At 37.6% G+C, this 18593-nt stretch overlaps 1 protein-coding gene across 3 annotated transcripts in view; it reads right to left on the bottom strand.

Annotated features, from left to right (window-relative positions):
* Positions 1-7179: 7179 nt before the first annotated feature.
* CCSER1 (coiled-coil serine rich protein 1) overlaps positions 7180-18593 on the bottom strand; it is a 1165803-nt gene continuing 1154389 nt past the window's right edge. For 2 of the 3 annotated variants that reach the window (XM_050944018.1, XM_050944019.1), the window contains exon 10: positions 7180-7860. In XM_050944018.1, coding sequence (XP_050799975.1) covers positions 7375-7860 — 486 coding nt within the window. In that variant the 3' untranslated portion in view covers positions 7180-7374. The remainder of the gene's footprint in view (positions 7861-18593) is intronic. The other variant, XM_050944020.1, reaches the window with a different exon arrangement.

The raw sequence follows: 18593 nt of genomic DNA, 5'->3' as shown, positions 1-18593 counted from the left end.
CATTTCCCATGATTTCTGGGTCATATTATCATCCATCCATCTCTTATTTGTTCTCCAAGAGGTTTATTTTATAAATATTACTTCAGTTTGTTTCACTGAGAACAGTTATGCACCACCATTCTCAGAACAGAAAAAGAACTATCAATCTGTCACTCTTTTTCCTTCCAGCATTTTTTTCTGAGTTACAAAACATCTGTTGTCCATTTATGTGGATCATCATGGTCTGACAATCCTTTTGTTTAAACACTGCTACATCAAAGGTTAAGCATTTTGATTTCTTCCTTATTTTCATCATATAATATGAAAGAGGAAAAAGCTCTACGTGGCAAGGTGCAGAGATGGTATTAAAATACAATTTTTTGCACTCTTAACCATGAAAAGAAAAAGCAGCGAATGGGAAAAAAAATGATGGGTTGGCAAACAAAACCTGACAGTTTAGTTGGTCAAAGGAGAGTCATTTGTACTGTCTCCACCTGGCTGCTATTTTTACAGATGCTTTACACATGCTGACTTTTTGTTTTTTAAATGATCATGGCTGAGATTTTTATTAGTGGGACAACTCACATCGTTAAGCACTGGATTCTGTATTGAGGCTTTGGTACTGAGAAACAAAACCTGTTCTTACTTCATATTGAGTCCTCATTTAAAAGGCACTGACATAATGGAAAATAAAGGAAATCAAAATTTTGCTTATGCTGTTGACAAAATGGAACCAATGTTATATTTTGTAATAAAGCTGAAGATTACGCTATAACTAGACTTGTGAACTTTTTCAACACGAAAATGGTAGGTGCAAATCCAGGCAGTACATCAGTTTCTTGAAGTGTTTTGGCCTGATTACACTCTTGCATGGGTATAAATCAGAAGTAATTCCACTGAAGTCATTGGAGTTTTGAAACCAGTGTTAGAACCTTTATTTTAAAACTAGCAGCTTTATTTCTGTGTGCATTTGTGCATGAGTATGTGTTTGCGGGGGAAAGGGAGAGGGTGTTAAATAGGACTTAAAAATGCTTAACAATATTCTATGACTTGTTCTTAATTATTAAGACAGCCTTCTTGGGCAGTTAATGAAGTGTGCGATAACTGTAAATTGCAACTTCTATTTAGGGGCTCTGTAGACTCCTAAGAAACAGTATCGCTAGGGGAGAATATTCATGTATGTTAAGTCATCACTGAACATTTTAGCTGAATATCACAAACGTAGTGGAACCTACTTATAACGGTAAGTCTTGCTCACTCGTTTGTGGATCTGCAGGGCACTGCTTGCATAACCAATATAGTGACTATGTTCGCAGGAGGGTAGGATTTGGACTGGCCAAGAAACTATGGCATGAAAACTTATAGATATCCTTTCTGCACCAGGAAGCCCAATTCCATGAATGCTCTCTGTGTTATCACCCAATATGGATTTAAATGCAAGAGAAGGCCCAACAGAAATAACGCTTTTCAGATCCACCAGCTATTCTTACATTCTTGGATAAGTTGGTGCAAGAAGCATCAGTGGCTTCTCTGTGTCTGAGGCTGGAGTAGTGACCTTGGAGTGGCTTCACTGCTGCTCTACATTCACCTGAGGAGTATTTCAAGGCAGAGCTTGCCCCCTGGCTTGAGCTATGTGGTGGAGATATAGGAGCTGGGACATAGTGAACATGATTGCATTGAAACTCTCTGAAGTAGTAAAAAGTAGCAACTTCCAAACTGTTTCAGTGCATTGAAGTGTGCAAATTGCAATACTGGTATTAAAGAACCTCTGTCTTAAACTGAAGTTGTGAGGAAAAATGTCATATTTAGATTTTTAAAAAAAATCGCTCTGCTGATGGATCCTTTAATCACATTCTAAAACACATAAAAATAATTAACCCAAAAGAATTTACAAAGTAGTACAGTAGAACTTCAGAGTTACAAACTGACCCGTCAATCACACACCTCATTTGGAACTGGAAGTATGCAGTTAGGCAGCAGCAGAGACACGTTCCCCCCACCCCCACCCCCAAAAAACAAAAAAAACACATACATTACAGTACTGTGTTCTATGTAAACTACAGTATTAAAAAAATTAAGGACAAGCAGCATTTTTCTTCTTCACAGTAAAGTTTCAAATGTGTATTTCGTCAATGTTCAGTTGTAAATGTTTGAAAGAACAACCACAACATTTTGTTCAGAGTTACGACCAACCTCCATTCCTGAGGTGTTCATAACGCTGAGGTTTTACTGTACAATACTAACAAAAGGACACTCTCACCATCATTCCCGAGTCAACAGAACTTGCAGCTGAACAGTATTAAATCCAAGCAGTTAGCCTAGGCAAAAAACAAATCCCTGAGGTAAAACCCCTAACAGAAGACACCCTTCTGCCAGGCCTTTCTAATTTAATTCAGGGGGTTACTAAATGAGAGAATCTTGATTGATGGATTCACACAAAGGGGCAGGCAATCGCTGAGGTGGGCTTTATAGGTTAAAACCAACACCATATTTCATCTCAAAATTAGGTGCTAGTCAGTTTATTATCCTCCCAACAGGAAATAATCTTAATAACCAGGTAGATGCATTCTGCAGGGGCTGAACTTTCTGAATAGTCTTAAGTATTGCCTCATGTAGGGCACATTACAGTACATCTCATTTAGAGATGATAAAGGTCTGGCTGAAGTGCAGGCCTCACCTGAAGGAAAAGGCTGCCAACTTCTTTCTGATCACAGATTATAAAAATCTCTATTGGGAACTGATGCTACCTGTCTTCCTAGAAGCAGGTGGGATCAGTCAGGAGCTTGAGGTTGTGAGCCTGCATATCAGGTAATCTCTGCCATTCCTTCCTATTGCTTTCCCCATCCTATAAGCCACATATCTATTTTCTTTGGGATGAGCTAGTCATCATCCACACACCATTCAGTGAAAGACTGAGTAAATCAAACCAAAACAGTGGTTGGGCAGGAGGAGATGAAAATACAGACACCTGTGGTATCCATATTTGAAAGACACAAGAACTCAGATAATTTCACTAACCCCACAACAGCCCTGTAAACACCAATAAGAGTTCCACTTCAGTGCACTGATTCACACTGCACTTAACTTACTTATGTTAAAAGTATACTCAGAGTTTTGGCAAAGGACATTGTGCTGCTCTATGGTAAAATCAGAAGCTTTTGTTTATGAACTAAATGCCATTTTCACATATCTTACATTTTCCATTTAAAGCTGAGAAGGCATTGGCAAGTTTGATGATGGCTGGGGACTTGCATAAATCTAGCAGAGCTTTAAATGCCGTATGTGATCCTTATCAGATCTATCCTGGAAAGGATTACGGTAGTTAGCTAGCCCATTCATGTACATTGCATGGTTTAGATTAAAAACCATAGGCCAGATCTTGAGGTGCAGTACATCAGCATAGCTCTATTGAAATCAACAATTCTACACCAGCTGAGGGTATAGCACAAGAGGTAAATCCTATGAGAGAGCGTGTTGACCTTAACAGAAAGGTCACAGATTACACCACATATAGTGGTGAAGATACAGCAGCCAGACATCAATATTTTCAAATTGGTGGAAAATAGCAGAGCTGTTTATTGTGTAGGCATCTTATTTAAAATACAAAAGCTGACATGATTACAATTATAATGTAATTGTGAGAGGGGCAGAAAAGTTTCAGCTAAGCATCCAAATGTTCAGATGCTTACCTGAACTCATCTGAACATCTTCAGTCTGGAACCAAACCTTGACACTGCCACGGAATATTCTCCTGTAAGACTTCCAGTAAAGAAGAAGCCAGACCCTGAAAGTGCATGAGCCGAAGGGTGGATAAATGTCAGAACGACAAGCAAAGAATGTAAATGAAACTCAGGGGGAAAATCCTGTCTCCCTACCCAGGGGTATATGGCCCTAGATGCAGCAGCAGTTCTGCTTCAGGAATGGTGTGTCCTGGATTCCTGGAAGGAGCACACAGAGTCCAAATGCACTGCTGTGCTAGTGAGCATAATACCAGTGTGCAGGATTTTGGTGAGGGCAGGGTGAAAGTGGACTGCAGTTGGTGGATATGCAACTATACAGATCTCTCCCCAGGGTGGGGGAAAGGGATGGTCTACATGTGAGAGGACAGTTGCCCTATTGCTTTAATCATGCCTGTGAAACAGCTTCAGAGCTATAAGTGGCCTCCAGAGCCCCCACAGAGATCTCTTTAATGCATAGCCTAGTTGCAAAGTCACTATGGGCAGAGGGCCCACGCAAAGTCTATGAATCACTGTCAAGGATTAAATGGTACCTAGACCCTTTGCTGGCCTTCTGAACAAGGGGTGAATTTCATTCCTGATCTACAAAGAACAAAATTTGGGCCCAAATGTCCCAATTAGATAGTATACCATAACGTATTGAAACAGTTATGTGGAAGAATACAACCTACTTAGGTAACACTAATTATAAAGATGATACAGCCTTTCAGATATGGCTCCATTAAATTATATTTAGGGCATGGAAATAATGCTTCCCATTCCAAATTATGATTTTGAAGAAAAAATGGGACATCTGATTCAAATGGAAACAGCTTTTCCTAAGGGATTTCCTTCTCCTTAAAATGTCCTTTAAGACACCAACAGATCTGAAACTCACAAGAAACAATTAGCAATAGAAATTTTACCAGAGTTAAGCTTTATGTTTTACAGACACAGAGAAAAGAAAAGAAAAATCTGTGGCAAAAATAGTAAGTCCTTTTTCCCCCTGGTGTCATGTTTTTGGTTATGTACAGCCTTGAAGATATGTATAAATCATTTTTATACATGAAACTGTCTTAGAAAACTAGAGATTTTAGTACAAAGGAATCAATTCACTGAAAGAATGTCCACATGCTGTTGCTTTATGAGTTACTATACATACAAGAGGATCACACAAAGGAGCCCTGTTTTACAGATACTGCTGTATTGTACATTAACATGTGGCTTACTCCCGTCTCAGGGCCAGCTTTACACTTAGAATTACAAATAATATTATAATAATGCTGAAAATATTGATACAAAACAGATTCAAGATATTTTTTAAAATATCCCTCACTTTAATTGACCTGTTTTCTCCAGTTTTTTGAAAGTTTCAGCTTTAAAAAAGATTTTCCAAGAAAATAGTAGCATCTAAAATGTTTTTTGAAATGTGTAGATAGTTTTTTTTAAAATAAAGTGTAATCCAAACGTCCATTTTTCCAGGAAAAAATCAACTATAAATACAGTACATCAGTTAAAATTGAAGAGGTTTTTATGTAGTATAGTACATTTGTGTCCTGGAAAAAAAAATGCCCTTGATTACAATATTTTAATTTATTTACAGATTTGAAATATAATTGCATACATGAACTCTTGAGAAAGACCAGGCTGAAATCTGTAATTAATAATCATTGTTGTCTTTTTCAATCTACGAGAACCTTAAGAAGTTGCTCAGATGAAAAAATGGATCTAAATAGTGAAACAATGGTACTGCTATTTTGTTTTTTAAGTCTGTAGTCTTTACGTGTATCAAAGCAACATTAGGACTCTTGAACAGCCCTACTTCATTCAACAAAGCTGTTTCTGCAGTTTTGCATTGTTCCATTTTGGCAGTAACAACATACAAAGACAAACATACTCACTTTGTTTCTATATATTCACCTTGATTCACAGGTGCCTAGCTCTGCAAATCCAAAGTTATCACTATAGCATATTCAGACAAACGGTGTCTTCAACAGCAGATGATGTCTCAAAACTAGCCCTAATTGGAAGCCTCAATAAACAGAAGCCTGGTGATTCAAGGCTACTAAAATGGTTCTGGTAGCACATTTTCCAAGGCCTGTAACCCAAGTGTTTCCTCCCCCAAGCAGTCTTTGATAGCTGGATTGCGTGGCTAGGCAGATGTTATGCTTACTTGTAGGTAATTGTTATCCTAGTACATGGTATTGTGTGCATTACTTGACTGCTGACCTTTAGGCGTTTCATTTTCTACTGGTTGTTAGGGTATGTTAGCTACTTGAATCTTTTGTTGAGTAAGGATCTGCTGAACCCCTTCCTCTTTCTCCTCCATACTTAAATAAAAAGAGAGGTGACCTTACTTAGATTTATTGGTCCACTTCTTATGCCCTGAAATGCTTGAGATTCTTGTTATTCAAACAGATTACCTGCCGTCAGAGATGTTAGGCTAAGAATCAAGTTTTGTATAGGCCACGTTTAGCATATCTTGTCTTAGCCACTCAGTTTCAAGTCTGCTAGAAGGGGCAACCAGGATTTTATGTCATTGGCATGTTTGCAGGTTCTTCAGTGTGATCAGATTACTTCAAATTCCTCTGAGACTAGAATGCTGTAGGTCAGCTAGGAATGCATGGATTTCAACAGATGTGTAATATGACAAATAGACTGCCAAACATGCAGAGTTAGTCCAGGTCATCAACTACTCCAGGTCATTAACCACAAATGTAGCCTTGGAGACATGCTGATTTACATTAGAGTAATTTGGACATCAGCCGATAAGGACTGGATAAGGCAATGGAATTCCTTTAGTCTTTCATCCATTTTCAGTTTGATACACTGGAATGTGGCATGACATTAGATGATGACACAGCACGATAGTCTGTGCTGTTCAGTGCATGAGTGATGTATCATCTGTGAAAGTACACCAAATATCACTAAAATGTGACATCATAATACAACAAAAATAGTAAAAAAAACAGTTTTTGGAGGATCAAACTGTCACTCTCAATTTGAATTCCAATTACTCTGAAATCCTTGGTGATCCTGTGTAAACTGAAAATTTAGAAGAAAATTAAAAGTAGTCTCTTCCTCTACTGGTGTGATTGATGAGGCATTCTCAAAATTCATACAATAGAAGCCAGCGAATCTCTAGTTTATATGTGAGCAAATTTCATTGTTCAAAGAAACAAAAAATATGATACAAAAAGAGTGCCTCAAAGACTTCAGTCTCATTATCTCCCTTGTCTCTATACAATTCAGGAGTGTTTCCTAGTTACTTACCTACTCATTCCTCACATCTACTTTCACAGTAACATTATTAAATAAATACATTGCTATTTGAAATCACCTGCTGGAAAACTTCAATGTTATCAATGGTTCACAGAGGCAAAAAGATGAGAAAAATATTGGGCCTATTTTGGACTAGAGATCCCAGCAAGATGGTCCCATTTATTATACATATGGTGACTTCGGCAAGACAATTCAATCTAGTTACTTAAGTTAACATGCTAGTCCACCCCCATCCCCACCCTCCCTAAACAGGGAAAATATGGAGCCCATGTACAATGTTAAAAGTTAAAAAAATTAAAGGTAGCAGCAGATGAGAACTTAAGACTGAGCTCTAGATGAGCAACGTTCCCCCTTAACTGACTTTATTTCCTTCTACAACAAGAATATGAGGACTCAGTTAGCCATCTTTTTGGCCTAAAGTCTGCAGCTCTGCCGTGTGTAAGTTGTGGTGGAGGAAAACATTTTTCCTGCTGTACATGTGCAAGGAGATGGGTCCCCTCGGAGGCTGTCCAAATCTCCCCGTGAAAGTGGAATGCTGCCGGGGTACAGTAGTCTGATCCTTTGGTGCCCCAGCCAACCCTGGGAAGCTCTCTGTCTTGGGTGTTGGCTTGGTTGTACTTTGTGTAGTGCTGGACAAAACATTCTGGGTGACGTCTGAAGTGAGGGTCTCATATGTGTCTCTCGTGTGCTTGATGACTTCCGCTATTTCTTTATCTTTCAGGAGGTTACTCAGACACAGACTTGACAGCTGACAGCTTTTGCTTTCATAGGCAGTTGCTTGGTTGCCCAATGAATATCTAAAAGGGTCCTCGGTGGGAGTATGTGCTGACTTTCTGTCCCTTGTGTTGAGGTTTTGGCTCACAACTTTGTTTAGATATGTAGCCTACGGGGGTGGGGAAACAGAAATGGGAAAAAAGGCATTAGCAAAAGCACATATTAAGAGCAAAATGACACATAGCATGCAAAACACTCTTGGTGGTGACTGCACAGGCTAGACATTCAGTGTTGGTTGATTAAAATAAGAGATATCTCAAGCACTAGGAGAGCTCAGGGCACTGTCAGCATAAAATGGAAATATTACTTGTTTATATTTTTAAAAAAACTTTGAAAAATGGATTTAAATATGTAGAATTTGCATTAAAAAATCTGGTTAACTTGAAAAGACATATTCTTTAATGAAACAAAAGCTACACAGAGAGTTCCCATGACTCATAACAGGTTTTTTGAGCCCATCTTAATCATAATAGTAATTAATACCTAGAAAACCAGTTCTGAATAACTTTGTCTCAGTTCAACTTAGAACATGCTTAACTTTAAATGAGTGAGATAATTTATAGTTACCATAACTAAGGGTTGGCGGGCAGTGATCGATCTATTGGGGATCAATTTTTCACGTCTAGTGTAGACGTGGATAATCAACCCCCAATCGCTCTGCTGTTGACTTTGGAACTCCACCACGGTGAGAGGCAGAATCAACGGGGGCGTGGCGGCCATTGATCTCGTGCTACGAGGACACGAAGTAAGTGATTCTAAGTCCATCTAAGATATGTTGACTTCGGCTATGCTATTTGCATATCTTAGATCGATTCCCCCCCCCCGTAGTGTAGACTAGACCTATGTCTCTCTTACACTGAAGGCCAGCAGCAGCAACTATTGACTACGTTCCTGATAAGATTTCAGAACTTGAAATTTAGGCTCGTATGTATTCATAACAAAGCTTCATGTCTGTATATTTTAATATCAAATGTCTAACTCCAACTTGCCTGAAAAAAAAATATTCCAATGCCACATTTAAGTGAATTTGGAAACCAAATTCTCCATGGAAGAAGTCAAAAACACTGAAAATCTATTTCTTTTAATGACCAAAAATGTGTATGCATGAGAGGGAGACACACAGACATTGTGATGTTTCCAGGGAGTTCTTTATAAGGTATTTTCAGTGCATTTTATATTTTGCTCTTCTTTCAATAAGTAGTAAGGTTACCATTACCAAACTCCAGTTATTATTTGAGAAACAGGTTATAATAGCATCAATTGCACCCTATTTTAAAAGTTATTTTGGAACATAATTTTCCCTCTGTTTTACACCTCTGTCTCACTTTCTTGGGTACTGTTCAGCAACCTAGTTCTGTCATTCACTTGTGCTAAAAGACCAATATCACACTACAACTTTGCTGCCACTGAATGCTGCCAGGACATAGTGATTACCTTTTGACATTTATACTGCCATTTTCTTTTATGTGCTCAAGCATTGCAACTTGGAGCCAGTGGAATGAAATCTACTCCCAAGCCTTATACTCTCAGTTTCCTAAACAGTATTTTGACATATTTCAATGAATCCATAATGAGATTTGTATATTTTTTCCATGAGAAACTGAATCAGTTCACATAGTTTTCTATTATTTTTTTATTAATCCCAAATGAAGGGTAAAATAAATACAGCGAATGTGGTTTATATACTACTATATGAAGGGCTTGTCATAGGTGTGGACAGATTATACTGATGCACAGGTTCAGATTCTTTTGGAGGCATTATGCACCAGAAACTGTCTTAGACATTTGAAGAGGGATTTTCAAAAGCACATGGTATTGGCCTAACAGGAAAATTGGGTGGATACAAAGAGAAAATACCTATTGGCCACACCACCCTAACATTAACAATATTTAAACATCATTTAAGCAGCCACTATAAAAAAATCTCAAGGCAAATAGTTTCAAAATGTTATTGTATGTTTTCGTTGACATGTGATTGAGGCTGACACAACAAACAAAAACAATTAGTCAGGTTTGCCATTACTCAGAATTTTTTGTACCAGCCACTCGCAATAAGAGGTGTGTGAAAAATCCAGAATGGATTGTAAGAATATGCGGGGGGTGGGGGGGAGGAATCATGTCCCCGTTTTAAGTTGCTGAAATGTTGCAGGTTTTTACTTGCCAATGGATCAACTTCCAGAGACATGTTCTGCAGTATTTCATGCTAAACCCTCAGCATTTGGGGCTTGAGTCTCAGCTGCACCCAATATACACTAGATGCTGCTGAGAGGCAGGGTCCCAATCCTGGGGCAGACTCCACACCATCCTGGTCTGCTGCATAGCTTAGAGAAGCCTCAAAGCTGCCCTAAACTTTGCTAGCTTGCTAAGCTCCAGGAAGCCAGTATGCTAACTGGTGTTTGCTGAAGAGCTACAGAAGTCCATCCATGTTCCTCTTCTTTAAGTCATACTCCCTGCACCATCTACAATCTCCTCCATGCCACGGGAATTCCCAACTGACTACATCTCCCCCATTTGTGGATACTTTGCCCTCTAGATCAGCCAAGGGGACTTTACCATGGGAAATAGTGTAGCCTATAATGTCTCACAACATTAGACCCTTTTTTAATATATAGAATAAAATGTATACGTCTCATAAATTGTATGCTGTATACATTTTTTAGTTTCCAAAGACAGACACAAAATGACATTTTCAGCCAAAAGGAAATGTACATTTTCATTTCCTTCTGAAATGTCAATTTGAAACAAACAAATAAGTTGTTTTAAATTTTCTGGTCAGAAAATAAAAAATGTCATCAAAATTGACTTTTTCCTACTGAAAATTTTTATTTCAATGAAATGACGTATTTCATAGGGATTTCCAGATTAATTTTTTTGACCAGTTCTGCAAGATGGTCGTGTGTGGACAATATGAACTGTTTCCAATCTCAGCTGTTTTAGAGCTATCCACACAGGCACTAAATCAGTTCAGACTGAAATGGTAAAGACTGAACTGGTACTTAAGCTTGCCATAAAGAATTCTCATTGAAATGATTATTTGAATGTGCGTAGTCCTGGGGATTGTTTAGAGAGCTCGTGTGTAAGAGTGGGAGGTATTTTACAGGCATCTTAGGGGGCAAACAGGTTCTTAAAAGGGTAAATTTCTCATGTAATAAAAAACCTTAAATAAATGAGATTTGAATATCCCTGCAGAGAACTTAAAAATGGAACATGCCATAAAAAACACTGGAGCCATTCATCATTTTCCATTTTCAAATCCAATGAGTGAAATGTGACAATGGTTAACGGAAAAACAATTGTGCTGGAGGGCATTTGAAAATGGATATTACTGTTGACTGGTTTGTGGTAACGTAATTATATAAAATAATAGCAGAGAGCTAATGAAAAAATCAATTTTAAGGCACTTATGCCCAAAGGCTTCTGGGTGCCTTAAAATTAGTAAAATATTATTCTTACAAGTAGAGCAACTTTCCCAAATACATAATTATGATAGAACAGAAAAAAATCCCCCTCCTCAGTACACACAGACATCCAAAAAAAAGTAAAAATAAAACAGTGCTTCCTAAGAATGAAACCAAAACAAGAAGTCTCGGCCTAAGGACTGTATGGATATTTGTGTTGTGGAGGTGCTGAGGAGAAGTCATTCCAGAGATAAATATTAATGTGGCAGGGGCCTGAAGACTGATTCCATGTTCCTTAAAGACCCATAACTCCCATTTACTTCAGTGGGAGTTGTGGGCGTGCAAAGACGACAGGATGAGTCTATTAACGTAATACAAATGCTGAAGCATAGCTTACTTCACATGCCACTGTTCGTGTCACAACTACACTTTAACCACCCTTGGCCCAAAAGTTCAAGACAACAAGGCAATGTAAGGAAGCCAAGAGTAAAAAACAAAAGAGTCAACATGATGAACCCTTCTCCAAAAAAAAAAAAAAAAAAAATGAAGCCCTCCCAACTTGCTTCTAAATTCATATGACTTTGAAGAGCTTTCATAGCTCTGACAATTTATATAACCTCCCATCTAATATACCCACACAGGTTAAATTGGTTCTTTGGTATATCCCATCTGTCACCATGTCAACTGCTTAATTTCTACACCACCTCAGTTTTGTGCCCACCAGCTCCCAGTGTAGAGAATGATCCGATACAGAATGTAATTTAGCTACCGCAGGTAACTGTTCTTCATTTTAGTCTGTTAAAAAGCACTCTTCTTTATTGATTTCCGGCTGCACCGGAATCAACACTATAGTTTTTACAATAACCTGAATTGGCTCCTAGCCTCAACTAATCCTGCCTACTGGCAAGGGCAACATCCACTATGCTACACAAACAAAGCCCAGTACACAGAAATAATGAATGGGAGATCTGCAGTAGTGTCTTGAAAAGAGCCGGAAACTGGTGAATTTGCCACCTGTAGTCACCAGGCACAAAATGGACTAATCAAAGGGATTTATTTTCTTCCTCTCCAATTTCTCTACCACCTTTATTTACTTACTAATAAAAAAAGATATAGTATATGTTAAATGCACCCCACTCCCCCATAATGTCCTTTTAAAGAGTAGTCCAGCAGAGTGTCAGAGAATTGAAGCATCCAGCATCCTCTTTCAAGAGGAGGTTTCAGAAAATGGCCATGCTTTGTGGCAGGATATGGACATTTAAGGCAGGAATGAAGCTATCCATTCAATTTGCTAAGCTAAATTATCCCTGAATAAGTTCATTGCTGTAACTAATAAAGCACAGCTACAAGCAGGCAAGATTTAAAAGATTTAATGCTGAAGGTTTTATAAAGTAGGACGAGAACAATGAAAAATGTCTTGCAGTAACTTAAAGTCAATTGTGGCTGTCTGCCTTCTGGATACCGTACACTGTCTTTCCACAGTTAACTGAAAGCCTTGCCCACTACTTCCACTGTGTGAAGCAAATGGAAAATTTTGCATAAGTTATTACAGCTATTTGTCATCACCTTTCAAATTAAAGTTTTTGCAACTCTTCACGTTGCTTTGCAATTGAGCAGCAGAGTTGATTCCTCCATTATGATGAAAAATTAGTGTAGGTACACAATATTTCTTGTCTGTCACTATGAGTTTAAACCCAATAACCCTAAAAATACCAGGGAGGTATTATAAAGCCACAGTGCCTCTTAAATCCACTTGTGCCATGCATGCATGTAGAATATACTACCGGATATAATCAAGCATGATTTAGACAGACCATATGTAAGAGGTCTCCCAGGTTGGGAAGTAAACCCAGGGAAGGTAATTTCTTAGTAGAAGGGTTTTTTCATTTATTTCTCATGCTGAGAACAGAAGGAAAGGAAGATGCATGGGACACTTACATATCCAGTTTTAAGTAACTAAAAGGATCCATGCAGGGGTCCACCTGTGGTGGATCCCTTTACAGGACTGAAGCCTAATTTCTGGAAAATAGAAAAATAAATTCCTTGGAACACCAGGTTTATTTCAAAAGGCAGGTGACAAGAGAGACATGGTTAAGTGATCTGACCACAGGCCTGAGAGTCAGAACCTCAAGAGTTCTTATTCCAGTTCTGACACTGCCTCTCTCTGAGGCTGCAGTGAGATCACTTAGGGCCTCATTTTCAGAACTGCAAAGCATGTGCAACTTGCATTGACTTGGGGTAGGTCAGCAGTTATGAATATCAACCTCACCATGGTTTGGTTTCTTCACCAGTAAACTGTGAGGTATCAACTTACCTTACATGGGTACTGTGAAAGTTAGAGAGTTGTCATTTTGCAAAGTGCTATGAAACTGAAAACTGCTATGCTGCATAGGTGCTAAGTATTATTTCATTATAACATTTATTCTCCAATCTCTTATGCAGTGCAGATCACTATTAAATATCCTACCATCATTTCGTGTACAGAATAGCCACAGAAGATAATTTTGCTGTAAATATAGATATTTTGCATCCAAATCTGACAAATTAAATAGCAATGCAACTTGAGTTTTATGTCAATATAACAAATGAGTATTTCAAATTACTAACAAATCTACTTTTACTTAATACAAGCTGTTGAGATTCCAGGTTGGAAGTATATGGCAGGCAACGTGATGTTTCAGATACACAAGCGAAGTTGTTATTGTTTTCATCTGTATTATTTGTCTCCTATATTAACGCTGTTATGATGTTCCCTTTATACAAGGCTTTTTTTGACCACTAAGCATTCCACATATTAAAGTGAAGTTCATGTAATTTGAATGTATTTAAATGAAGTGCGGGACCAGGATGCAGTAATTTGATTTCAGAGGTAGCCATACAGGGAATAACCTCCTAAATATTTTAGAGTTGGCGCTAGAATATTTCTCCATGGGCTAAATAGCTGAGAAACACTTTAGGGACAGAATAAAAAAAAACAAACCTGGAGTCAGTGATCAAACGAATTCAACAGAAATTCTGCATCGTGTAACAAAAATTTTAAAGTAAATCTAAACTGATGCATTTGGTTGACAGTATACAACAAAGATGTATTTAACCATAAAACAAGATGAAAATCTTCATAAACAAGCCCTTGTTTTACAAGGTTCTTCCTTTAGCAGTCAGGCATACAGGAATCCAAATCTCATTCCATCATCTCTTTGTATATTTTTACCATCCTAATTTCTCAGCACACCAACCACAAGAGAATGGTCACACACACTTATCTTTTTTCTCTTTTTCTTAACTGGAGGGCTTCATTAACCCAGTTTCAATTAGTTCATGCCATTAACTAAATTTCTAAATCTGTTCAAGGTGTGCCTTTTGAAAAAAGCTACTATCTCAAAAAGGAGCAGAATTGCATGAAACCGATACACTTGTATATTATGTTTTTTTCTCTTTAAAACAATCCCTTTGTTACTGAGTTCCACAGATTAGTAGCATCCTTAATTTTGTCAGCACTGGGCAATGAACCTATGATGGCAGCAGGGGAATTGCATACATTGGCAAAGAGTGTTCAGCTGCTCACATGTTAATCAGTGGAGCTCTCCCATAGCTCTGTATACAGTTCTGCAAAGGAGAAATCAAAGGACTTACAAAAAGGGCAAGCTGTATGCTGCTGCTGATGAGGAAGAAAAAAAATCCTAATTATCCTTGAATTGACTCAAATCCTTATATTTATAATCAGAAGACTGAGACATCCCTGAAGAGAAACAGAAAATAATCTGGATATTTTATCTTTTAAGGGCACCTGTTTCATGAGTGAAATATAATAGATTTTCTCATTGCCAAGATAAGACGCCGAGTTTAAGCCTTCTAATCTTGTTAGATTGAAGTATCGTAACTTTGGAGTCAATCTCCAGTCTTAACTGGATAGAAAACAAGATGAAGCATAGTGTTGCAGAATGATACCAAATCTTAGCCTGTAGTATCTGCTCAGAAAAGATTTTATAAAAGATTGCAAAAGTCATGTATTATAGTACTGATAGTCAATGAAGAGGACTATGGTTATGATGAGAAGATTTCTCTTTAGCTATCCTCTCTTAAAATCTATCATGAACTCTGAAGTCTGTAAATCTGTGCCAAATAAAACATGTTGTTTGAGCTTTCTTGGAGCCTGATGATACTTACAAATAGAGCAAGGCCCAAAAAAAGCACAGACATCATCCCCAGTGCAGAGACAAAATGAGGAAGAGGAATAATACAATGCAGAGATCAAAACTCAGACAGCTAAGTCAATAAAACCAAACCTTTTTCTGTACAGTAAAGCTGACCAGAAACCTTATGCATGTCAATATGACATTAGGTCAATATGGAACAAGTTTTGCTCTTTGATCTCACTGTGACAACGTTAGTTATAGTACATAGATTTCAAGGCCAGCAGGGGCCATTCTGATATGACCTCCTGTATAACAGAGGCCACAGATTTCACCTAATGTTTCCTGCATGTAGCCCAAGAGCTTGAGGTTGAATTCAAGCATACTTTGATCTAAAAGGCTCAAAGTGATGAAGAAATTATTACATGGCTTGGTAGTCTGTCCCACTAGTTAACTACCGTCTAGGCCCCAAGTAGGAATGCAGAGCTACTCTCTTGTATCCCTCTACATTCAAGATAAAGATACAAAGTAATTTCTGCTGACTTATGTTGACAAAGTGATCTTGTTAAATATATAACGAGATTTGGAGTGCTCCTATGGGATAGAGGGAAGTAGGGGTTGGGATAATTTGGGAACAGCCAAACTTGGAGAAAAAGTTTAATTTTGTAATCTGAATGATAATATATATATTAATTATATATAAATCAGATTTTAAAAAATTATATATAATATACAAGCCTAATTCTGTTGTTTGCACCTTGTGTAGTCAGTTACACCCCCGAGTGTTCTAATTTTGTAGCATTTTATGCTCACTTTGCACTGATGTAAATGACTGTGTGAAATGCAGGACAAAGGAGAATGATGCACTATGTGTACACACAGTAACAGAGTGGGAAAGCTACACATTTACAAAAATGTAAAAGTACCACTTGTATCGACCATATTACTTTGAAAACAGTTTTCCTTTGTTTCTTTCCTGTCTCACTTTCTTGGATACATACAAAAGGTTGAGGTATATATTTCTACAAGGTACTGATGGTGTCATTGTTTATCCCCCTTTCTATGGTAATAGCACCACTTGACAGCTCCACTATGTATCTCGAGACCTCATCCTAAAGTAAACATAATAAGCTTTCAAACGATGTATGATGTGCCTGTGTGTAGAGAGGGTATGTTAAGTTGATTAAATTGGTGCTATCTGCTGCTTGCCTAATAATCTTTGGAATTATTAGAATTGGAAACAAAAGCACTCCCTTTTTAGTAGCCAAAGCTGAAAGTAAAAGTGTATCTGAATGCAAAAAATCAAACTGGACTAAAGCACTAGATATTCGTTTTCTCTGGGCTGTACATTTCACTAAAAAGGAAACTAACTGAAAATTAGTCCACATTTAACACCTTTCGTTTCAAAATGAAGTGCCACTGCTTTGAAGTCTTGATACTGGATTTAACAAAATGTATGTCATGAGCTCGATGCAGATAGCTACTGGAATCTGTAACCAGTATGGAGCAGTCTCATTACAAGTTCTTATTAATATTACACCGTGTCCTCCTGAAAGCACTGATAAAGGTTTTTAATCTTTTCATTTTACCTTATAACACTCATTAAGCTTAATAGGGTTTAAATCTCACAATATCATCTTTAAAAAGAGTTCAAGGAAGAATATGTGCCTGTACAAAGGAAAATAAAACTTGAAATGATATATACAGATATACACACATGTACTCTGTGTGCTATATATGCATATACGACCACAACGTGGTTTGTTTTACTTTTATTTAGCATTTTCATATAAGAAATCCTCTCTGTTCTACCTCCTCTGTAAAGCTTTTAAAACTGATTTTACTATACAGAGTTGGTTATAATTAATCTCACATATGCAGAAAGAGAAAAACATTGTACGAAGACCAAGTAGCAGGAAGCGGGGGGTAGCTGAAATTTAAAAGCAAGGATGGGCCACACTAAAACAGCATCCATATATACCTAAACTATAGACACACACACACACAGACTTCAGAATTTAACTACTGTACCAATTTTAAGACATTATGCATATTATACTTCAGTGTATTCTTTGGGGGAAAAGAGATGGTAATTTGCATTTCACACCTAACATTCATGGCCATCTCTGATAGAAATTAACAATAGCTTGACGTTTTAGTATGCAGAATGCTAGATAAGAAAAAGACTTATAAAAGAAAAAATGTGCCTTTCCCTTTATCATTGATATGGTGCCAGCAAAATTTGTTACTAGATACTCTTAGTTAATTATAGATGATGTACACCAGTTATGATCGTCAGTGGAAGTGCAATATGCCTACCTGTGCTACAATCATACCTCCAATTGCAATGTAGATGTACCCTCAGAAACATGATGCAACTTTCACATAGTTCACTCAGGAGATTATTAAAATCCTTTTATATCTGTGGAGGAAATGTTCCCTTGTTTAACACCTAGCAATTGTTATTTGACTAGTAGTTCTATCATCTCCACCAAACCATTTAGCAGTTTAACTTTCTGCAAATTATGCTGCCCTATTTCCTTGGTGACTGCTTTTTGTTTAGGGAGAGACAATCATTTGGGGGAAATGGTATTAGTTAGCTCCTAAAACAAAGTGTGTTGAGGTTATTAGGGAGGATGAGTAATTTTTCTAAACATGTTTTTTTTATTGTGGTTGGTGTGTCTGTTTCTTTACTATCGTTCCTGGAAACAAAACTTTTGAAAGAGATGAGGACACAAATTAAAACGGCTACTACTATGGTATCACTCGAAATGATATTGCTTTCTGGAGGTGATACTTGATAAATAGTATCACACTGCCATGTTAGACCTTCTCTGACACATTTTACTAGGCTGGGGAAGGGGAAGAGTTTTTAAAAACAATTTTCCCATTTTTTTTTTTAACACACATCCTATATGAAGTAGGAGTCTCCATACAGGCACTTAGGTGCACCCAATGGCAGATACTAGCAGGTTCAGGGTTTAATGAATTCATCTTTAGGATGACAGATCCATTTCTGTTTTTAATTCTGCTCTCTCAGTCAGTGTTTGACATTTGCCTTAAGTATTTTGGTGTCCACTACGCTCTCTACTGTATGTGGCATCCATGCCAGTTGTCAGCTTTCAAAGGGTCACTGTCTAACTCATAATTTTGTTGTTGTTTTCTAAAATTCGTTTATTCATTAAGAAATATCCCTTGTATGTGAAGCTATTTTTGGTCTTAGTAAGCCTCTGCATGCTAGCCATCATCTCCATAGTAAATTTCCTTCTGTTTACTTAGCAGCATGTTAGTAATGAAAAATTTTTATTGAC

Source organism: Gopherus flavomarginatus, chromosome 3 (genome assembly GCF_025201925.1).
Source record: "Gopherus flavomarginatus isolate rGopFla2 chromosome 3, rGopFla2.mat.asm, whole genome shotgun sequence".
In the NCBI taxonomy this organism is placed as follows: domain Eukaryota; kingdom Metazoa; phylum Chordata; order Testudines; family Testudinidae; genus Gopherus; species Gopherus flavomarginatus.
Note: the sequence above shows the minus strand (reverse complement) of the source record. Positions and strands in the feature narration are given on the sequence as shown.